This window comes from Pituophis catenifer, unplaced genomic scaffold, assembly GCF_029215685.1.
Source record: "Pituophis catenifer annectens isolate HBS135680 unplaced genomic scaffold, rPitCat1.0.hap2 SCAF_1, whole genome shotgun sequence".
Lineage (NCBI taxonomy): Eukaryota > Metazoa > Chordata > Lepidosauria > Squamata > Colubridae > Pituophis > Pituophis catenifer.
The window spans coordinates 347,025,193-347,049,034 of NW_027256881.1; the positions used below are offsets into that span (position 1 = coordinate 347,025,193).

The 23,842-nt window shown below is 45.6% G+C and overlaps 1 protein-coding gene across 1 annotated transcript; it reads right to left on the bottom strand.

Moving 5' to 3' along the window:
- Nucleotides 1-10,178: 10,178 nt before the first annotated feature.
- Nucleotides 10,179-22,813, bottom strand: LOC139312357 (vomeronasal type-2 receptor 26-like). Its single transcript, XM_070937081.1, has 4 exons — nucleotides 22,649-22,813; nucleotides 11,989-12,118; nucleotides 11,186-11,242; nucleotides 10,179-11,083 (listed from the first exon to the last, which is right to left on the bottom strand). Exons 1-4 carry the CDS (start codon nucleotides 22,811-22,813, stop codon nucleotides 10,179-10,181), a joined length of 1,257 nt encoding a protein of 418 aa, XP_070793182.1.
- Nucleotides 22,814-23,842: the final 1,029 nt, after the last annotated feature.

A 23,842-nucleotide genomic window follows, 5' to 3' on the forward strand; every position in this document is an offset into this window, starting at 1 on the left:
TTGGGAGTTATTAAAAGCGAACTCCGCCAGGGGAAGGTACTCGGCCCAGTTGTCCTGCTGCTGGTTGACAAAACAGCGGAGGTACTGCTCCAGTATGCCGATGACCTTCTCCGTGCCCCCGTCAGTCTCCGGATGGTGCGACGACGACAGGCACACCTGCACCTCCAGCGCGGCCATCAGGCTTTTCCAGAAGCGGGCCGTGAACTGGGCCCCGCGGTCCGAAACCACCCGGTCCGGCAGGCCGTGGAGGCGGAAGATATGTTGCAGGAACAAGCGAGCCGTGGTGCGGGCCGAGGGCAGGCCGCGGCACGGGATGAAATGTGCCATCTTCGTGAGCGCATCCACCACCACGAGGACGGTCGTGTACGTAGCGGACAGGGGGAGGTCTGTCAGGAAGTCCATGGAGATGGCTCCCCATGGTCTCTCCGGTGTCGGCAGCGGCTGGAGGAGTCCGGGAGGGGGGCCGGACGCGGCTTTGGCCTGTCGGCACGTCACACAGGACGTCACGTAGGCGTGCACATCGTGCCGTACCCGAGGCCACCAAAAAGTCTGTGTCACCAGGTTCAAAGTCTTAAAGAAGCCGAAGTGCCCTGCCGCGGGGTTGTCATGACACTGGTTCATGACGAGGGCTCGGAGCGGACTCGTGGGCACGTACAGCCGACCCCGATGTCTGAGCAAGCCCTCCTCCACGGTCCATGGGGATGCGGGGCCGACGTCCGCTCTCCGCTGCTGCGACCAGTCGTCCCGCCGCTGCGCTTCCAGCACCTGAGCCCGCAGGTCCACCGGTTCCTGGACCGCGGCCAAGGAGTCCGCTGGTAGCACCGTCCGGGGGGGAAGGGAGTCCTTGGGGCAAAAGTATTCCGGTTTACGGGATAGCGCGTCCGCCCTCTGGTTGAGGTTGCTCGGAATGTAGGTGACGTGGAAGTTGAACCGGGCAAAAAACAACGACCACCGGATCTGCCGCTGGTTCAACTTCCTGGCCGTGGTGAGGTGCTCCAGGTTCCGATGGTCCGTCCGCACCTCCACCTGGTGTCGGGCCCCCTCGAGGTGATGTTGCCAAGCCTCGAACGCAGCCTTGATGGCCAGCAACTCCTTTTCCAGATGGTGTAGTTGCGCTCGGAAGGGTTGAGTTTCCGGGAGTGGTATGCGCAGGGAAAAAGAGTGCCGCCATCCACCGGAGCCTGTAGCAGCACCGCCCCAATCGCCACGTTGGACGCGTCCATCTCCACCACGAATGGACGGTGTGGATTGGGGTGCCTCAGGACTGGCTCCGTGAGGAAGGCCTGCTTGAGGACCTCGAAGGCCTGCTGCTGCGGGGGCCCCCACTGGAACGGGACCTTCTTCCGAAGGAGCTGGGTCAACGGCAAGGTCAGGGTGGCGAAGCCCGGGATGAAGGTCCGATAGTAGTTGGCGAATCCCAACAGACGCTGGACGTCCTTCACCCGACGCGGGGGTTCCCAACTGCGCAAGGCCTCCACCTTGTGCGGGTCCATCGCGATGCCCTCGGGGGTGATGATGTGCCCGAGGAACTCTATGGAAGTCTGGAAGAAGTAGCATTTCTCCAACTTCGCATAGAGCTGGTGCTCCCGCAGGCGCTGCAGGACCTGGCGGACATGCTGGAGGTGACTTTCCAGGGTCCGGGAATAGATCAAAATGTCATCCAAATAGATCACCACGAACCGATCCAGCATGTCCCGGAACACATAGTTCATCAAGTGCTGGAAGACCGCGGGGGCGTTGGTCAATCCGAACGGCATGACGGTATACTCGAAGTGTCCGTACCGAGTGCCGAACGCCGTCTTCCACTCGTCCCCCTCTCTCACACGCACCAGGTTGTAGGCCCCTCGGAGATCGAGCTTAGTGAAGATCGAGGCCTCCCGCAACCTCTCCATCAGCTCCGGGATCAGCGGCAGGGGGTAGCGATTTCGCACTGTGATGGCGTTCAAGCGCCAGTAGTCGCAACACAGGCGCAAGTCCCCCGTCTTCTTTTTAACGAAGAGGACCGGGGCCGAGAGCGGGGAGGTTGAAGGCCGGATGAACCCACGGGCCAGGTTCTTTTCCAGAAAGTCCCGTAAGGCGGCCAGCTCGGGCTCCGACATGGAGTACAGGCGTCCCGAGGGCAGGGGCGCGTTGGGCATTAGGTCCACCGCACAGTCGTAGGGTCGGTGCGGGGGCAAGCGGTCCGCCTCCTTCTCACTGAACACGTCGGCGAAGGGCGTCAGCTCCGGAGGCAAGGAGACGTTTGGGGCAGAGACGTCCTGGCCGGCGCAGGTGTGGCGAAGGTGGTCGACACACTGCAGGCTCGGGAACGAGATGGCATTTCTCGACCACGCCACCTGAGGGTCGTGCGCCCGAAGCCAGGCCATCCCCAGGACCAAGGGAAAGTGCAGATCCGCCGTTACGTAAAACTGGATCGCCTCCTCGTGGTTTCCAATGGCGAGGTGCAAGGGCTGGGTAGCGGTTTTGATGGGCCCCGCCACGAGTTCCCGCCCATCTATAGTTTCAACCCTCAATGGAGGGTCCACTGGAACCAAGGGGACTTTGTAATGGGCCACAAAGGCCTGGTCCATAAAGTTCGTGGTGGCCCCCGAGTCCACCAGCGCGTGCGCTTGGAGCCCCTCCGACCGGTTAGCCAACAACACCCGGGTGTTCAAAATCAGGTGCCGAGGGGGCTCACAGTCCACAGCCGCCGACTCCGGCGGGGCATGGTCACGTGCCTGACCCAGAGTTTCCCCTAGGCCAGGCCTGGCCCGTTTCCCGGCTGGTCACGCCGAGACTCCGGAACAGGCTTGAGCGGTCCACTCCACTTCCGGGGACACGAGGCGGCAAAATGTCCCGCCTCGCCGCAATAGAGGCACAACCCCCCTTGACGTCTCCGCATCCGCTCCTGGGCCGTCAGTTGAGGTCTGGCTGCTCCGAGCTCCATGGGCTCCTCAGCCGTCGCCACAAAACGCTGTGCGGTCCGGAGCGCTGTCGGTGCGAAACGCGGGGGTGCCGACGCTGTCGATGGTTCCAGAAGAGCCCGACGGGGCCGTCGCCGTTGCAGGCGGGCGTCGATGCGCAGGCATTGGGTCACCAGCGCATCGAGGGTCGGTGGCGCCTCCACACGAACCAGCTCGTCCTGCATCTCATCGGAAAGGCCGCCCTGGAAGGTGTCCATCAGCGCCACCTCATTCCAAGCCAAATCCTGGCCTAGCAGTCGGAACTCTGCAATATAGTCCTGCAGGGGGCGCTTGCCTTGGCGGAGGTCCTTGATGCGCCTCGCTGCCGTCTGCACCCAGAGGGGATCCTCAAACATGGTGCGCAGGTGTTGTAAAAAGCCCTGAAAGTCCAGGAGCAAGGGGCTATCTTGCAACAATAGGGGCGTGGCCCATCGGGCGGCAGTGCCAGAGAGGGAGCTGATAACAAATGCCACCCGAGCCCGGTCATCCAGAAAATCCTCCGGCCTCATTGCCATAAACAGTTGGCATTGTCCCAAGAAGGCCGGAAACATCTCCTGCTGCCCAGAAAACCTATCTGGCACGTTCACTGGGCATCTCGGACGGGGAGGGGGAGGAGGTGGAGCTGCAGGAGCATTTCCCAAAGCAAGTTGGGCAGTTAGCTGTGCTACTTGCTGTTGCAGAAGCTGATTGGCCTGCAGTATCTGCTGTAACTGCTGCTGCAGCTGTTGGTCCATCGTGGGTTAACGATGGAGTATGGGGTGACGAACAAGATGATCTGTCCCCGTACCCACACACACACACACAGCCAGTCGAGGGTTAAGGAAACACTTTGGAACGCACCCAGTTCTTATCTCCCTCTTGGCAGCGATAGACACACCGTCTGCCAAGGGACTTTATTTTCACAAACAGACAGATAAGATACGAACGTTCAAGAAAGTCCAAACAGAAATAATATTCCTCCCAGCAGTTCCGGACGAGGCTTTAGTGACTGTCCAAGGTTTTGCTTTGTTCGTCACAAGGATCCTTTGACCACTACCCTCTATTATATAGTCTCTGGGGTGTGGTCCAGTGACTCAGTTCTAATCCCTAGCACGCCTCCTAAGCTGCTGCAAACGTTTATCACGCCTTCGGAGGTGTGCGTCCAGGAATGATGTTTCATTATCACTTTGATTCGAATCAGCTGTCTCCTCTCCCTCGACCGGCACTTGAGACAATGCCAGAGGGGAGGGGCCTGGAGAGGGAGGCCTGGCTGACTCCTCTTCCTCATGCTCGGAGCTTTCTTCCTCCGATGGGACAGGCTCAGAGGGCGGGGCCACAACACACCCTGAATTAAAGAGCTGTTGTCACTAGCCTGTTTGTTCCTCTCGTTATTCCCACGCCACAACACATTCACAGGACCGGTTGGGGTCGTTGCCACTGTACCAACCTTCCTGCTGCATAGCAACCTCCATGTCTGAGCCTCTGGAGAACATTTCACAGTTGACTGTGGGGTTCCCCAGACTGATGGTCTTGAGAGGTGTCCATTTGCTATCCCTGAGGCTGGCCTTACAGGCATCTCACTATGGCCACCATCATTCCTGGCTCAAGTCAAAACAACGATGATACACCCAACATGGTTTTCTTGACAGACTCCTAGAATGTGATCTGAGGAGGAGCTAGCCTTGTCCTCTTTGTCCTGGCCAGATCATGGCCTGATGACTGTGAGATTCTTTTATGCTGCCCTTCTCTGCAGGGAGACAAGATCTGAGGAACTGAGGATTATACCTGAGGCTCTGATGCATGGTTCTGCTGAGACTTTGGTTACTGCCTGAAATAGGAAAGATATTGTGGCCTTGGATAGGATCACTTGCATGCAACCTCTCCTGATCCATTGCTCCTAACATGCCCCATGATTCAATAGATGGATCACAAAGGATCAAGAGGCATCTAGAGCTCTGCTGAAGGAATGAGGGATGAATCTGACTGAACATAAGCTAGAGCTTCTATTAAGGCCCACCTCACGGCAGTAGAAGCTGCAAAATGTCTATATTTCTCCATTCTTGTTGCACTTTTTATTGCACTGAGTGCCACCCATAGCCTTTTAAAAGATTATCCAGAACCTTCTTGGTAAGGGTCACATGAAGGTTTACCTTCTGACCTCCCCGAGGAATTCTCTGTGCATCTGGTTGATAAAATTGCTTGGATCTGTTCCCAGTTGGAACCCAAGCATGGTATAGATCCGTGATGGCGAACCTATGGCACACGTGCCACAGGTGGCACGCGGAGCCATATTAGTGGGCACGCCAGCTCAGCTCTGGGGCGCATGCGCGCGCCGGCCAGCTGATTTTCGGGCCTTCTGGGCCCACCAGAAATAGGGAAACAGGCTGTTTCCTGCTGCTGAAGGGCCTGGGGTGGGTGGGGAGGGCCCGTTTTTCTTTCTTACCTGGCTCCAGATCCTCTCTGTGTATCTGGGAACGGCGAAAACAGCCTTTTCCACTCCCTTGGAGGCCCTACAGAAGCTCAAAGGGCCCATTTCCCCACTCCCGGTGGGACAGGAAGTGACGTTTTTCGCTGTCCCCAGCCTCCAGAGACTCCTAGAGAGGTTCTGGAGGCTGGGGACAGCAAAAAATGTCACTTCCTGTCCCACCGGGAGTTGGGAAATGGGCCTTTTCAGCCTCCGTAGGGCCTCCAAGGGAGTGGGAAAGGCTGTTTTCGCCATTCCCAGATACACAGAGAGGATCTGGAACCAAGTAAGAAAGAAAAACGGGCCTACCAGGCCATCATGTGCCAGGAGCAGGGGGGGAGGGGGTTGCACACACATGTGCGTGGGCATGTGCGCATGCGACCCTCCCCCACCCCCCCCTCCTGGCACACGATGGCAAAAAGGTTAGCCATCACTGGTATAGATCCTATGGAGATGGCTGGGGAAAGAACTTACCCAGTTATCTAGGAACAGTTTGATCCAGTTGAACCCAAGGAAGTCATCCTAGGAATGTAGATGTGACCACCTGTGAACTAGATCCATGCCCCTCTTGGCTGGTCAAGGCCACCTGGAAGGTCACATGTGGGTGGATCCTAATGATGGTTTATTCATCCTTGAGGAAAAGGGTCTTCCCAGCATCCTTTAAAGAAGTGCTGTTATGGCCTCTCTTCAAGAAACCTTTCCTGGAAACCACCATGCTGATTATTTCATCCAGTCTCCTACCTCCTCTTTTAAGATAAGGTGATTGAGATTGAGGTGATTATCTAGACTATCTAGACTTCATCCGGTCAGATTTCAGACCTGAAATGGGACAGCAACACCATTAGTCACCCTTTTGTATGATCTCTGGTGGAAGCAGGACAGAGGTCATGCATCCATTCTTGTTCTTGCAGTCTTAGCCATGTCTTTTGGCATGATTGACCATGTATACCTTTGGGTCGGTTCCAGGACTTAAGGGATTGGAGTAGAAGTTTGTGCTGGTTGTTCTCCTTCCTCCGTGGCCAGTCCCAATTGACCTCAAGGGAGAAGGAGAGGTCCACCAGGCAGCCCCTGCTTTGTGGGATGCCAGAGGACTTGGTGCTCTCTCTGTTCCCGTTTAACATCTACATGTTGCCATAGAATGAGATATGTCTCTATGCAGATGATACTCTGTTGTACATCTGTGTCCCAGGTGAACTAACAGGTACTATGGATGTTCCTTCATAGTGCCTGGATGCTGTGGGGATCTGGATGGGGAACAACAGGCTTCAACTGACCCTTGGTAGGATAGAGTGGTTGTGTGGGGGAAGGGCTTCTCTATCTGAGTGTTTATCTTCTTTGGACATTAAGGTGTTGCAATGCCTCCGACTGAGTTGTAGTGGAATCTGAGGGCCCTTTTGGATTCACAACTCTTCCTTGAGGAACAGGTGACAGTTGTGACTAGGCGGTCCTTTGTGTAACTTCTTATAGTGTCCCAGTTGGACGTTTTCCTGGATCATGTGTCCCTGTGCTCAGTCACTCATGCCTCCTGGTCATCTCTCCTATGAATTAATGGAATGTGCTCTACATAGGGCTATCTTTGAAGAGGATTTGGAAGCTACAGCTGGTGCTGAATGCATCAGGGTGGACAATGTTAGCTACCCCTAGAATGGCACATGTAACAGCCCAGTTGTACAAGCTGCATTGGTTTCTGGTTTGCATCCGCATCCAATTCAAGGTTTGGGATATTCCATTGAAAGTCCTACATGGCATTTTAACAGGAGAGCTAAGTTATCAGGTTGTGTCCGGCTCTTGCACATGTGTTCATCTCTGTATCTTGGCCAAGGGAACCAGTGTTGTCTGAAAAGTCTGTAGTACAGTGGACTAAAGCCCTGTAATTAACATCTGCTGCTTGCAATTACTGCAAATTCAAATCTCACCAGGCTCAAGGTTGACTCAGCCTTCCATCCTTTCTAAGGTAGGTAAATTGAGGACCCAGTTTGTGGGGGCAATAAGCTGACTTTGTATAAATATACAAAAGTATGAAGGCCATTGCTTAACGCATTGTAAGCTGCCCTGAGTCTCCGGAGAAGGGCGGCATATAAATTAAAGCACAAAAAACAAAACAATTTCCATGGTGTTGTGGCCATTATGGCTATACGACAAAGGTGCATAGATAGAGATTTGAGAGATTGTCCAATATTTTTTTTTTATTTAAAAAGTTTTAAAATATTTTTACAAACAAATTCCCCCCCTTCCTCCCCCCCACCCATTCCCTTCTCCCCCCCCTCGACTTCCCAGAGTAAAATACAGGGTATAACATTTAACAAACATAAGCAAATATAAGCAAATTAACTATAAGCTCTTAACTCCCCCTCACACTTTAACTCCCCCATATATACCAAAATATAATAATATAAGAATTCACCTAAATATTTCATTCATAAGCTATTTGCAACTTTTTAGTCCCATATTTGTTTTGAATATAATCAATCCATCTTCTCCATTCCAATATGTATCTTTCGTTCGAGTGATCCTTGAAATATGCAGAGATTTTAGCCATTTCCGCCAAATTAGATACTTTTAATGTCCATTCTTCAATAGTAAGTAGGTCTTCCTTCTTCCAATACTGCGCCAAGAGATTGTCCAATATTTAAGGGATTGCCACAGAGAAGAGGAGATCAATCTATTCTCCAGAGCGCTTGTAGGAATGACAAGAAGTAATGGCTGGAAATTTATCAAAGAGAGCCCCAACCTAAAATGGGGGATTCATTTTCTGATAGAAAGAATAATTTGAAATAGCATATTTTCTCCTTTTAATGTAAGATATTCTGGACTCAGAAAATAAAATAAATAACCCCAACCTGAAACTTCACCTTCGCTGGAGCTCCAGAGTTTTCTACAATGCTGCACAAACAGCAAGAGGGAAGCAGAACGAATCACTTTGTCACAAGGCCACATGGTGCAATGACAGAAGCGGCCACCATATTCCAAGGGACCACAACTGAATGAACCCAAATCTTTAAAACACTACCTTAAAAATAAACTACATAAACTAAGGAACAAAATAAGAAAGTTTCCTCCTTGAAATAATAAACACATCTTTTTTCCAGTTTAACATTTTTTATTAGGTTATAAGATAAAATATAAAAGTAAATAGGAAGACACAGTGTGTGTGAGGGGGGAAACAGGGAGGGGAAAGTGAGAAGAAATTGGGGAAAAGAAAAGAAGAAACATTGACTTCCGACTCCCTCTGTTGAAGTAAAAAAAAAAAGCATTAACATCAAACCACAACTTTTTGTTTTTCCATAGTAATATAAGCTAGCCATTTCTAGAAAAACGTATCAATCTAATCAGCAAAACCCGATTTTCTCCACCACAAGCACAAAGTTCAGAAGCGGTCTCCATGTGGAAATAAAGGTACTTATATTCTTTCCTTTAACCAAAACGATCAATTTTGCCACTTCTGCCAACTCCATCAGCTTCTGTAGCCATTCATCCATAGAGGGAATCTAAGGTTCCTTCCATTTTTGTGCCTATAATAGTCTTGCTGCTGTCAACATATATAAGATAAAAAATGTTCTCCGAGTCTTTTTCCATTAAACCCAAAAGAAAAGTTTCTGGTTTCATTTTTATTTTCATTTGAAGAATATGCTGTATTATAATATGAATCTTACTCCAAAATGTCTTTGCTTTATCACATGTCCACCATAAATGGGAAAAGGTTCCTTTGCTTTTACACTTCCAACATTCATTTCAAATTACCTTTATACATTCTGGATAACTTTTCCAGTGTTAAATGCCAGCAATACATCATCTTATAAAATTTTTCTTTTAAATTATAGTTTAGTGTAATTTTTAAACCTTTCATCCACATATTTTCCCATTGTTTAAGCATCACATTATATCCAAAATTTCTTAACCAGTGAATCATACAAAGTTTTACATGTTCACTTTCCAAATTCAATTTCAATAACATTTTATAAATCTTAGCAATAGTATCACTACCACATAGTAATATTTCCAATTCATTCTTAGCAAAATCAAACCCACAACTCTTTTTATTTGATTTAAACCGTTCTTTCAGTTGTTGATATGTAAACCAATGGCAAACATAACCTTCTAATTCAGGTTCTTCCCTCAACTTTAATGTAGGTTCACCAGAGTTGAAAGATAATATTTTATCACACGTCCAGCAGTCTGGCTTCACCACAATTTCTTTTCTTATAAAAGCTTCTTGGGGGGGACATACAATGAGGCAACTTCGTACAGAACCTTGTTTTATATTTATTCCAAACTCTTAGCATGGCACATCTAGCAAATAATTATTAAAATCAACATTAACTTTAACTTTATCATACCATAAATAACCAAACCTTAATTCGTGGCCCTCTAATCCAAGTAGCCTCTTATTCTGGAGGTTCACCCACTCTTTTAACCAGGCCAGACAACATGCCTCAAAATACAATTTCAGGTCTGGAAAACCCAGCCCCCTTTTTTCCTTAGCATCTTGCAGTAGTTTGTATCTAATTCTTGGTTTTTTCCTTTGCCATATAAACTTAGAAATATCCAAAATAATAAACACATCTTTAACGAGAAGTTTTCCTTCCAAACAAGGCACTGGACCTCACTAAGGACACTTTGAAAAACATGAAAAGCAAAAGACTGACCACAGGAATATTGTAACCAATTGCAGCACTTGATAAGGAATTCTTTTATGGACAAATTCCACCTTCATGTTATTATTTATTAGAAATCTTATCCCATTCTAAATGTGCCTCAGAGACAAATATAACTGAGGCTAATTCTTGCATTAATTAGAAATTCTTGTTTCTTACTATATTTTCTCTGCAATTAAGATGGGGCCTCAGCAGAATAATGTAGCATTTGGGGGGAAAGATACAAACCAAGAGAGCAGCTCCAGAGGCCAAAATGGAGAAGATCTCCACAGCCACCATGGACTTCCCTTTGGTGCTCAGGTAGGTGGGGAGGAAGGAGATCCAAACACTGCAAAAGACCAGCATGCTAAAAGTAATGAACTTGGCTTCATTAAAACTATCAGGCAATTTCCTAGCTAGAAATGCCACTGTGAAACTGACTAGGGCCAAAAGTCCTAGGTAAGAGAGGACACAGTAAAACATTACAGCTGAGCCTTGCTTACATTCCAAGATGATCTCTCCAAACAAGGAGTGAAAGTCCAAGTTAAGAAATGGAGGAGAGGTTCCCAGCCAGGTGGCACAAAGGACTGCTTGGATCAGGGGACAGGCTATAACAATGGAGTTGGTCAGTGGTTTTCCTAAGAATTTCCTTGTCTTGTTCCCTGGCTTGGTGGCCATGAAGGCCAGAACCACCATGACAGTTTTTGCCAACACAGAGGAAACTGCCAGGGAAAAGAGTATGGCAAAGGCAGATTGTTGGAAGAGGCAGGTGATCTTTTCTGGTTGACCAATGAATAGGAAGGAGCAGAGGAAGCAGAGCAGAAGGGAGACCAGGAGGATGTAGGTGAGTTCTCTGTTGTTGGCCTTAACAATTGGTGTGTCATGATGTTTATAGAAAATCACCAGGACTGCAGAAGTGATCACAGAGAGAAAAAGAGTGAGAGAAACTAAAGTGTATCCCAGGGTCTCTTGATAGGAAAGGAAGTGGATCTTCTTGGCAATGCATTGGTCCTTGTCCTTGTTGGGAAATTGGTCTTCTGGGCAGGGTTCACAGTGAGCTGCATCTGAAATCAAGAGTCTTTGTCTAAGGATTCCTTGAGTAACTACCATGCACATTATCTCTCCCGCATAACAGATACATGTGTTGCCTTTCTGCTATTGCTTACCCACAAAGGGACTGATGAAAGAATCATAGGAGTGTTGCCTTTCTGCTGTCGTCCTACCTACAAAGGGAGCAATGAAACAATCCCCTGTGCTAATTATGGGGCGTCAAAGAGAGCAAATCATCCTTTGTTTATGATGATCCTGGGGATAGATTAGCCAGAGACAAGTATTTATTCAGTTCCAGCTATCCATTCACTCAGCACTTCCATGAGTAATGCAGCTTTTAATCTGAGATTGCTGCCTGTTTTTTCCACCATTTTATAATGGAACACAAAGAAGAGTGATATATCTGTTATCCAGAAAGGCTGCTGTTTTGTTTCTGTGTACATTATCCCTGCCTCAACCTCTCTGCTTTGTATCTCAAATCTGTTCATTCAGATGTTTTTTTGTTCCCTCCTGCTCTTTCAAAGAGTCATAGATAGATGAATGTCCTCTTTCCCTGGCAGGTCTATTTCCTCAGAGGTTGATAGTGCTCACGGAAGGAGCATATTATAAATAATAAACTTAAAGCTTGGATCACAGACCCCACTTCCCCAGGAAAGATTGGAAGGTGGTTTTTTCAATTGGATGTTAGAGTAGGAGTGGACATCCAAGTTGGAGATTCATAAATTCTGCTTTAAAGCTATCCTGCACGGAACTGCTGAGGATCGGGAAAAGTGTCTCTGTGGCCAGGGCAGTTTAGATCTGTAAACTGAAAGGTTTTCCTGAAAAATATTGTTTCATGTCAATCTTCTTAAAATGAGAAAAATGACTTAATGAATGTCTTCTTTCATCCTGGAAGATTGACATTTGAAGTCTTGTTTACCTGTCTGATTAGAAAAGGTCCCTTCGGGACAACCCTCACAATGGTAGCAGCAAACTGGCTCTCCCTCTGGAACTCTTCTCCTCTCTCCTGCATGGCATCTCTTCATGCCACACCTGGCAATGGGCACCTTCTGAAAGAGAAAAAAGAAATACTCGAGATGGCCTAAGCAATGAACCTGCTGCATTCATTCCTTTCCCCATTCCTATTTCCCTTCCTTATTCCTTCTTCTGTGTTCAGATTCTCTTATAAAGAAACGTATTGCCAGTGTCTATCAGAAATCAAGAACAGTCCTGAGGGATTCAGGCCAGTGGCATTCTTGACACACCCATGGATGTGGGAGATTGAAACTGGAGTCTCAGCCTGTAGAGGAAGGCTTGTGATGGGACAACAGAATTTCTAAAAGAAAGAACTGTGAGGATACAACTGAGAGGAAGTGGTTGTGGAAATCGCTTCCTTTTAATTGCATCCTGTGTTTCAAGCAGAAGTCATTCCCAAGCCTAATTCTTTGTGGAATGACATAAATCAACCTCAAAGGTGTTATGTGCAAAGCAGATTTTTCACCAAATGCCATAATTTCTGATTCAATTGATTACTTTTCACATTAGAAAGACGTTTTGCATCTCAGGAAGAGAATGAATCTTTCCCTGAACTTACAACATTTCCTTGCAGCTCACCTTTCTGGCCCAGATGATTCCATCAGAGTTAATGGTGAAATCTTGGCCTGGGGGAGCCGCAGGATTTACTTGCCCAACTTTTATGGGAACAAAGGATCGATTTGGGAGGAGAACCCAATTTAAAAGATCATAACGAGCAGATCCCAGTCTATCTTCTGAAAAGGAGACTTCATCTCCAGCACTGTTGTTGAACTGCACATTCCTCAAATAGGCAAAAATCTGAAATAAAAGAGACGTTTAGAAATAGGACTATTTAGTTAGCACTACGGTTATGGCTTTCTTTATGGATTACAGCCTTGTCATTCAGGGCCACCCAAGATGGACAGGTCATAGTAGAGAGCTCTGACAAAACGTGATCCACTGGAGAAGGAAATGGCAACCCTCTCCAGTATCTTTGCCATGAAAACCCCTTGGACAGTAGTACCAAAAGGCAGAAAGATATGATGCTGGAAGATGAGCCCCTCAGGTTGGAAGGTGTCCAATATGCTACTGGGGAAGAGCAGAGGGCTAGTACTAGTAGCGCCAGAAAGAATGAAGCGACTGGGCCAAAGCCAAAAGGATGCTCAGCTGTGGATGTATCTGGTAGTGAAAGGAAAGTCTGATGCTGAAAAGATTTTTTCTCCATAGGGACCTGGAATGTAAGATCCATGAACCAAGACAAGCTGGATGTAGTCAAACAAGAGATGACAAGACTGGACAATGACATCTTAGGAATCAGCAAACTAAAATGGACAGGAATGGGTGAATTTTAATTCTGATGGCCATCAGGTATACTACTGCGGGAAGAATCCCTCAGAAGAAATGGAGTAGCCTTCATAGTCAATAAAAGAGTAGGAAAACCAATACTGGAATACAATGTCCAAAATGACAGAATGATCTCAGTTCGAATCCAAGGCAAAGCATTCAACATCACAGTAGTCCAAGTCTATGCCCCAACCACTGTGCTGAAGCGGATGAAGTTGACCAGTTCTATGAAACCCTACAGCACCTAATAGAATTAACACCAAAAGTAGGAAACCAAAAGATAACTGGAATAACAGGCAAGTTTGGCCTTGGAGTACAAAATGAAGCAGGGCACAGGCTGATAGAATTTTGTCAAGAGAATAGGATGGCCATAGCAAATGCTCCTTTCCAACAACTCAAGAGATGACTCTACACATGGACATCACCAGACAGTCAACACAGAAATCAGATTGATTTCTCTAAGAAAAAGAAATTCAAGAAAGCAAAATGGTTCTCTGAGGAAGCTTTATAAGTGGCTGAAGAAAGAAGGGAAGCGAAAGGCAATGTCAGGCCTGGAAGCCATGTTTTATTTTTTTATTTTTTTATTTTCTTATTCTTTTTCTTTTTCTTTTTTTATTAAAAAAGTTTTTATTTTATGATCAAACAAGTATACAATATAAACAATCATTCGAACTATCCTCAGGAAAAAAAAAATTAAATCCATAATCCGTCTCTAAACTCAATCTTCAACCCCTCCTCACCACCCCCTACCCCCGACTTCCCAGAACAAAAACAGGGTATAGATTTCACCAAACATTCGCTAAAATAAACTAGCTAACTGCAAGATTTAATAGCTCCCAAGACCCCTTAACTCCCCTTTTACAATTTCATCAACCTCCCTTTTTATAGACTCAAAATAGCATATAATCCAATAACTATAAGAGTTTTAAAACCATTAACAGATATAAAGCATTCAAACCTTAAAAAATCTCTTAATATATCAATAAGGTATTCAATTCATTTACATAAACATTTTTCCCCCTCCTACTTTTCTCAAAATTCAAATATTTTAAAGTCTTATAACGAAAAAAAAACCTTAAATATTCAAGTTAAATTTCTACATTTTCCCCCTTCATTGTTTCCCTCCAACTTTTAAAATTTTAAAACATAAACATCAGCATTTTAATCAACCATTAATACATAAACTAGAATATCAAAAAAGATTAATCTTACATTCTTACTCTCGAATATTTTAAAAATCTTAAAACAAAAAATAAACCTTAATTAATCATAATCTGTACATTTACCCCCTCAGTCTTTTTTCCTCCCTCCCATTTTTAAATCCTAAGACATAATCATTTTTAGCCATTATCATTATTTAAGTTTCTACCTTTTTTTTTTAAAAAAAATAATCATTTTAATTAACCATTAATGCATCATATTTAAAAATCAATATTTAAATTTATACATTTTCCCCCTCAGTAGTTATAAAACCTAAAACATAATCATTTTTAACCATTAATAGAACAACTGCAAAGCCAAAAAGAAAAGTTAATCTTCCATTCTTGCTTTCTTTTTATATTTTTTCCAGTCTTTCTGCATCTCTCCTGCTTCAATTTTGAGGAGGTTTTTAATTTTAATTTGAGGTTGATGTAACTGCAAGGATTGTCCCCTTTTTAAGAAAATTTCCTCTGATTTAGAGCCCCCATATTGCCTCTTCTTGCTTAAATAGATCAGTTCATTCCTTCGTCTGTAAAACCAAAGATTGTCCAAAGTTTGTGAAAAAAAAGTTGTTGTTTCTTTTCTATTAAATGTATAAATACCACTGGCAAATCTCCTTCCTCTTCTAAAACTTCGGAAGTCTGATCATTTACTACTTTCTTCCAAACCAAGTCATAATTTTGAAAGATTCTGTCAATTTTTTCAAAAAGAGCAGAAAATAAGCTTGAAAATTCTTGAGAAGATTCTTGAGAACCAGCCAGTTCCACCTTCTCTGCTTCAGTCAAAATGTCTCCTGCATTGTCATCATGCTCCGTACTTTCTTTTATCTGCTCCATCATTTCTGTTGTTATCCCTTTGAGAATTGCTATTTGATTACTTATAGCTGCAGTATGATTATTCATGGCTTCTTTTATAAACTCTGTAAATTCTGCATTAGGATCCTTGTAGTTCTGTAAATCAGACAACTGTATCGTTTCTGACACCTCCAAATAGCTTCCAGCACTTTCAAAATCTCCTTTCTTGGAAGCCATTTTATTTTAAAAAGATTTTCTTTCTTTCCACAACCATAAAGTCATAAAATCACAGCCATCCTCTTGAACAACTTTCAGCAATTTCTTTATAAATCACCAAACGAAATAATCTTTTCCCAAACAGCTCTTTAAGATCTAATCCAGCAACTTAAAGCCAGTCTCTGAGCACAAATCTATTAGCAGGCACTTTCCTTTCTAGCTTTCACTTTTTAAAAATCGCAACAAAAACGCCATCTTTACTTCCAGCTCAGAAAATTCAATTAGAAACATTGTATCCCCGAAGTTAAGCATTATACTTGCAAAAAGCTTGTCCTCCTGCTTCCGTTCCACCTGCTTTTTTGAAATCATTTAATCTTCTATTTGACAGCAGAAATTGGATGCGACACCTAGCTCTGTAAAAAAAGAGTCCCCTCGGATCCGGAGCTTCAGTGGGCTGAATGGGGAGCTCTCGCCCTCCAAATCCCTGGAATTAATCCAGGGGTTTTCGGGGAGCTCTACCCTCACCCACCAGCTCTCCTCCCCTTCTTTTCCCGAAGGGGAGATTTTCAAGCCGTTTGACAGCTGATTAGCGCTGTCAGAACGGCTCAACGAGATCGCGGGGGCGGCGGTCTAAAAAGACCGTCCATGGAGCCGCGGAGCCAACCCGGAAGTCTGGAAGCCATGTTTTATATTAGGCCTTCAGACCTGCTACATTTACTACTGTGGGAAATTGGGAGGGGGGATTGTATGGAACATGGGTGATGTATAGTGGCGATAAAAGCGGCGAAATCTAGCTATTTTGCCGCTCTTATCACGTCATCAGATAACCGCCCAGCCGCCCTGTTTAGGGTGACCTGCTCCCTCCTCCATCTGGGAGCACGGGAGGACCCCTTGCAGGGCCGAGCTGAGGATTTTGTACAGTATCTGGATGATAAAATAACTCAGATTCGGGAAGACTTGGCCGCCGACTGGGTTAGTTCAGACGAGATGACTGAGGCAGGCCTTGAGAGTGTTATCTGGGAGGAGTTCGATCCTGTGGCTCCCGAGGACGTGGACAGGATCTTGGGGCAGCTGAACGCAACCACATGTTTATTGGACCCGTGTCCCTCCTGGTTGGTGCTGGCTTCCCGGGAGGTTACACGAGGCTGGCTCCAGGGGATTATTAACGCTTCTTTGAGCGAGGGTGTCCTGCCGGCCGCCTTGAAAGAGGCGGTGGTGAGGCCTCTCCTCAAGAAGCCATCCCTGGATCCGGCTGTTTTGGCTAACTATCGTCCAGTCTCCAACCTTCGCTTTATTGCGAAGGTTGTTGAGAGTGTGGTGGCGCGACAGCTTCCCCAGTACCTGGATGAAGCTGTCTATCTGGATCCGCTCCAGTCCGGCTTCAGACCTGGGTACAGCACGGAAACGGCATTGGTCGCGTTGGTGGATGATCTCTGGAGGGCCCGGGATAGGGGTTCTTCCTCTATCCTGGTCCTATTAGACCTCTCAGTGGCTTTTGATACCATCGACCATGGTATCATGTTGCGCCGGCTGGAGGGACTGGGAGTGGGGGGCACCGTTTTGCGGTGGTTCTCCTCCTATCTCTCCGACCAGTCGCAATCCGTGTTGACAGGGGGGCAGCGGTCGACCCCAAGGCGCCTTGTTTGTGGGGTGCCGCAAGGGTCGGTCCTCTCGCCCCTCCTGTTCAACATTTATGTAAAGCCTCTGGGTGAGATCATCCGTGGTTTTGGGGTGGAGTTCCATCAGTACGCTGATGATACTCAGCTGTACATTTCCACCCCAGACCATCCCAATGATGCCTTGGAAGTGATGTCCCAGTGCCTGGAGGCCGTGCGGGTCTGGATGGGGAGAAACAGGCTTCGACTCAACCCTTCCAAGACCGAGTGGCTGTGGCTGCCGGCGTCCCGGTATAGCCAGCTGACGCCATCGCTGGTTATTGGGGGCGAATCATTGGCCCCCACGGAGAGGGCCCGCAACTTGGGTGTCCTCCTGGATGCGCGGCTGTCTTTAGAAGGGCATATGACAGCCGTGGCCAGGGGGGCTTTTTGTCAGGTTCGCCTGATACGCCAGTTGCGCCCCTTTCTGGACCGGGACTCCCTACGCACGGTCACTCAAGCACTCGTCACTTCTCGTCTGGACTATTGTAACGCTCTCTACATGGGGCTCCCCTTGGGGTACACCCGGAGGCTCCAACTGGTGCAGAATGCGGCTGCGCGGGGGATTATGGGAGCGACGGGGCGCTCCCATGTGACTCCTCTCCTGCGCGAGCTGCATTGGCTTCCGGTGGACTTCCGGGTGCGCTTCAAGGTGTTGGTGATCACCTTTAAAGCGCTCCATGGCTTAGGGCCAGGGTACTTACGGGACCGCCTTCTGCCACCAATAGCCTCCCACCGGCCGGTTCGCTCCCACAGAGAGGGCCTGCTCAGGGTGCCGTCGGCCAGACAATGCCGGCTGACGACCCCCAGGAGGAGAGCCTTCTCTGTGGTGGCACCTACCCTATGGAACAATCTACCCCCAGAGATACGAGTGATCTCCGACCTTCGGATTTTTCGTCGGGCCCTAAAAACTCATTTTTTCCAGTTAGCCGGTCTGTCTTGATTTTAGGGTTAGTTTTAAAATTTTAATATTGATTTTAATTGACAAGTTTTAAATTATGGGCCAAATTTATAAATTATTTTAACTTTATTTTTTAACTGTGATGTTTTGTATAGATGTTTTTATCTTGGCTGTTCACCGCCCTGAGTCCGAAAGGAGAAGGGGGGTATAGAAATTTGAATAAATAAATAAATAAATAAATAAATATAGTAATAATAACATTCCTTTCTCAAGAAGTCAAGGACAACTTGCCCTGCACCTCAAAGGCTGGAACTGAGAGGCATTTCCAGTTGAAATGATATTTGATTGGACCATGTGATGGACATGTGGTTGTTGGGCAGGGACTTGAATGTTTCTTTGGGTGGGGAAAACTTGGAAACTTTCAGATTCGGGTTTTCCCAGATGTGCCAATATGACATCTCTAATAAAATGCAACTTTAAGGAAACTCAAGCCTTGGAATTTTCATTCATTGGGGGTGTTACTTGGAACCCTGACAGGCAAGGGAGAAAGAGAAAGATACACCCAATTGAATGCAGAAGTCCAGAGAATAGCTAGAAGAGATAAGAATGCCTTCTTAAATGAAGGGTGCAAAGAAATAGAAGAAAACAATAGAATTGGGAGGACCAGAGATCTCTTCAAGAAAATTGGAGATATGAAGGGAACGTTTCATGCAAAGATGGGCATGATAAAGGACCAAAATGGCAGGGACCTAACAGAGGCAGAAGAGATTAAGAAGAGGTGGCAAAATTACACAGAGGAACTATACAAGAACGAGCTTAACATCCCTGATAACCAAAACTTAACAGTGGCTGCAGGTTGGAAGAAGTCAGTTTACATTCCAATTCCAAAGAAGAGCAATGCCAAAGAATGTTCAAACTACCACACCATTGCACTCATTTCACATGCTAGTAACGTTATGCTCAAAATCCTACAAGCTAGACTCTAGCAGTCTGTGGATCGAGAACTATCAGCAGTACAGGCAGGATTTCGAAGAGGCAGAGGAACTAGAGATCAAATTGCCAACATATGCTGTGTCAGTGTTCCATAAAAACCCCAACTCCAAGTAAAGACGCAGAAGCAAGCATTTTCCAAAGTTCTCTTTACTAGAATAGGCAAACTGGCACATCTTGGAAAACCTGAATCTGAAAAGCTCAGTAAGTCAAAACCCCCAAAACCATCCCCTTTCTCCCCAGTCGATTACATGATCCAATCAACATCCGTTCCATTTCGACCCAGCCCCCTGACCACTCCTTCTCCAAATGCTGGATCGCCCTGACCTTGAGCGACAGGCAGAATGCTATTATGTCTACTATCAACCCCTCTCCTTAATCCCCCCTCCTACTTTCCCACACATTAGAAGGTGGCAACATTGAAGCTTCTGGCCTAATATGGCTTCCAAAGCTGACACGCTGGATCGTGGAGATTCAGCTAGGGAGTTCCAGAAAAACATCTACTTCTGCTTCATAGACTATGCTAAAGCCTTTGATTATGTGGATCACAACAAATTGTGGCAAGTTCTTAAAGAGATGGGAGTACCAGACCATCTTATTTGTCTCTTGAGAAACCTATATGGGGGTCAAGAAGCAACAGTGAGAACTGGACATGGAACGACTGATTGGTTAAAAATTGAGAAAGGAGTTAGGCAAGGCTGTCACCCTGCCTATTTAACTTATATGCAGAGCACATCATGAGAAAGGCAGGGCTAGATGAATCACAAGATGGAATTAAGATTGTTGGGAGAAATATCAACAAGTTCAGATATTCAGAAGATACCACTCTAATGGCAGAAAGTGAAGAGGAACCACAGAGCCTCTTGATGTGGATGAAGGAAGAGAGTGCAAAAGTTGGCTTGAAACTGAACATTAAAAAAACTAAGATCATAGCATCCAGCCCTCTCAATTCCTGGCAAATAGATGGGGAAGAAATGGAGGTAGTGACAGATTTTATTTTCCTGTGCTCCAAGATCACTGCAGATGTGGACGGCAGCGAAAAAAATTAAAAGACACTTCGTCCTGGGGTGGAAAGCTATGGCAAATCTAGATAGCTTATTAAAAAGCAGAGACATCACCAAAAGTGTGTATAGTCAAGGCTATGGTTTTCCCAGTTGCAATGTGTGGCTGTGAAAGTTGGACCATAAGAAAGGCTGAGCGCCAAAGAATGGAGGCCTTTGAACAATGGTGCTGGAAAAGACTCCTGCGAGTCCCTTGGACTGCAAGGTGATCAAACTGGTGAGTCCTAGAGGAGATCAACCCTGACTGCTCCTTAGAAGGCCAGATCCTGAAGATGAAACTCAAATACTTTGGCCACCTAATGAGCAGGAAAGACTCACTGGAGAAGAGCCTAATGCTGGGAAGGATTGAGGGCAAAAGAAGAAGGGGACGAAAGAGAATGAGGTGGTTGGATGGAGTCACTGAAGCAGTCGGTGTGAGCTTAAATGGACTCCGCGGGACAGTAGAGAAGGCCTGGGGGAACGTTCTCCATGGGGTTGCGATGGGTCAGACAGGACTTCGCAACTAACAACAACAATGGGTCTTATGGACAGTTCCTTTGTTTGCTTCTCTTTTCCCCCGTCTCTTCCAACAAAACATTTTTTTTTATTGAAAAAGTTTTCAAATACAAATTTTCCCCCCTTTTTTTCCCCTCCCCCTCCCTAACCCCCCTCCCCACCCATCCCCCCCTGTGACTTCTTCATAACAAAAAACCTTAATATTAATATATTAATTAATATTATAAAACCTTAATATTAATATAATATTAATATTATAACATCCCCCTTTATCCATACATTTCAGAAAAGAGAGAAAAAAAAAGGACATTATACTATAACATTGTAGAATAACTTCTAATTTAGCATAATAGTATTATAACTCCCAATTTGGCAATAATCTGCCCTTTTTTCTCCTCTCCCAAACTTATATCTATATATTATTACAACAATTCAAAACCACCTTCCACTTTAAGACTATACGATAAGTCCTACTTTAACATTTAATCTTCTATATATATTACTATAACATTTCAAAGCGGCCTTCCCCATAAAATCTAGTTTAACATTTATTCCACTCTATCCATTTCCTCCACTCCCCTAAGTATATCAAAACATTCTTAATTCACATTTTTCTAGTAATTGTTTTTAATATGCATTGATATAATAACATGCAGATATTTAATCAATAATTGAAGAAATGCATATGGGAAGCTTCCTCTCTAAGGAAGCCAAAGAAATTACCTGCCATGACTGGATATTTGAGATCCTCTTTCCAAGCCTCATCATGGTCAGTTGGGCTCTGGATGCAAACATTGCATGTAAGGCGTGTGCCACAGCATAAATGGCATTGTAGATCTTGTAACTTTCACTTGTCATGCTTGTTTCAAAAACGTAATTTGGCAGATTCTGCAAATTCTCCTTTCCTGTGCATTGTTTTTCCCCCATTGGAGGGATCTTGCCTGGTTTGCAAAGAAAGACAACGTCCCAAAATACTGAGAGAAAGATATCTTCTTGTGGGTTCAAGGGGTCTAAAGACAGGAGGAAATGGCTGAATTCTGAGATATCCCCGGTGTGATCCCTAAAATGCATGGCTCCATGGAAAGGCTTTAGATATAGCAATATGACTTCAGAATCATCCAGACTAAGTTTCCAATGGGAGGTTAAGATCCAAACATTCTGAAATGTTGTGTTGCTCAACATTTCATGGTAAACTAAAAGTGTCTGTACATTGGTACTACAATCATAGTCTCCAAACAGAATAATCACTTCAGTTTTTGACCAAGTCTGTAACTTGAGAAGCATTTTCTCTATTCTAATCTGAAGATCATCTATTTTTAAACTTTCAGTGAAGGCCAGACAGATTTCCTTCTCCTTAAGCATTGGCATCAGAGTTGAGATGAAATGTTCTCCCCTGTCGTCTTCAGAGGTGAAAAGCCCAACCCAGTTCCACTGGAAATGCAGGAGCAGCTGGACTAAACCCACATACTGAGGAGATTCCTTGGGATTAATCCAAAAGAAGGAAGGATAAACCATTCTGTCTCCCTGAGAGAACTCAAAGCCAACACCGAGCTAGAGAAAAATGAGATTCATCTTTCAAAGACAAAGTAAAGTCTTAGGGCAACTTTAGGAGTCACCATTGTGTGGCTTTTGCTCCACCAGTCAGGCTGACTGACCCTCAGTGGCAAGCTTCATCGCCTTCCCTCCTTAGGGAGAGCCACCACTTACACATCTTGACTGATTGTGATATGTCAGAAGACAAGAGAAGAACCCAACAACCTGATGCAGGAAATAAATGTTACTAAAATGATGGCTGCCCTTTTATGAAGAATAAACAGAGAGTCACAGGCTCATGATGTGCCTCCCAAAAACTACCTTTAGTTTCATCTTGGTTTATTTGTATGTTTTGATCTTTGTCTACTCCATATTGTACCCAGTAGAGTTCTCTTACCTGTGGAACCTTAAAGATGCTGAAGATGGAGGCCATCTGCCTTGAGAATTTGGAGTTGAGATCACCAATGACGGACAGCAGAGTGTCCTGCTGGTCACATTTGTAGCCTGGAACCACTTGGCCTCGTGAGGAGAGTATGGAGAGGCTGTTTAAGGAAATATCCATCTCCCTCTGGAAATGTGCATAGATGTGGAAGCCAAGGGTGATGTTGGGGAGCAGAAGAAAATCCTTATTGACCTCAGAGACAGCAAACATCAATGCAAAGAACTGCTGGTAGTAACTGATGATGTATCTGTAGTGAGCAAAACATTGGCAAATATTACAGGAAAGCTTGTGCATGGCTGTAGAACTTGCTTTACTGTTTGGGGGGACGAAACTCCCAAATTTCATTGGCTTTGGGTTTTTTTCAAAGTATTTTCCTTGGCTAAACTTGGATTATTTTCTAAGAAAGGAGACAAGCCTTTTCATAGATATCATGGACTGTTTTATACTCTCTATCATCCCTGCCACATTCATTTTGCTGCAGTGGCTGTAATTCTTTCCAACTGTTCCCTTTCACATAATTATTTAAGGTCTGTCTTGGACCAGCTTCTTCGGATGGGTTAAGGATTGCTGAGCACAGGACTACAGTGGGGGAGTCACCTCATAGACTTACTGAAGGCCATTATTCATAAGCATTGCTGATTCCAAAACTGAGGGGGATCTTTGGAACTCCTGAACACTTGAAGAGTGCTGAGCTTTTATTTGTATATTCTACCAGAAGTTATTGGTGAGATTAATAATATAATTTGACTTATTCACTAGGCGAGCACAGCTTCCCTCTTCATTTTTCTTGTTTATCATCTTCTGATGAAGAGATTGACAATTCCAGCCCATTTTAAGAGCTTGCTACTTTATGGAGAAACGCCCAAAATGTGAACTACACCAGGACAGTACAAATAGTAGAAGAAGTATCTGCATGTTTCCCATCCAGCTGAAACTTACCTACCAGAGGGAATACAATTCACGTTATTAAAGTTTTGGGCAACAGAAATGAAATTGGCTCCCAAGGGCAAATTCCCACGAATAATGAGATCACCAGGACTATAGTAGCTTTCATCTAACTGAATGTAATTCCTGAGCACACACATGGTTTGCAGCCTCTTTGCTGTAGTTGTAGCCAGGAGCCAGAAGAGCATCAGCATCAGAAGTAGC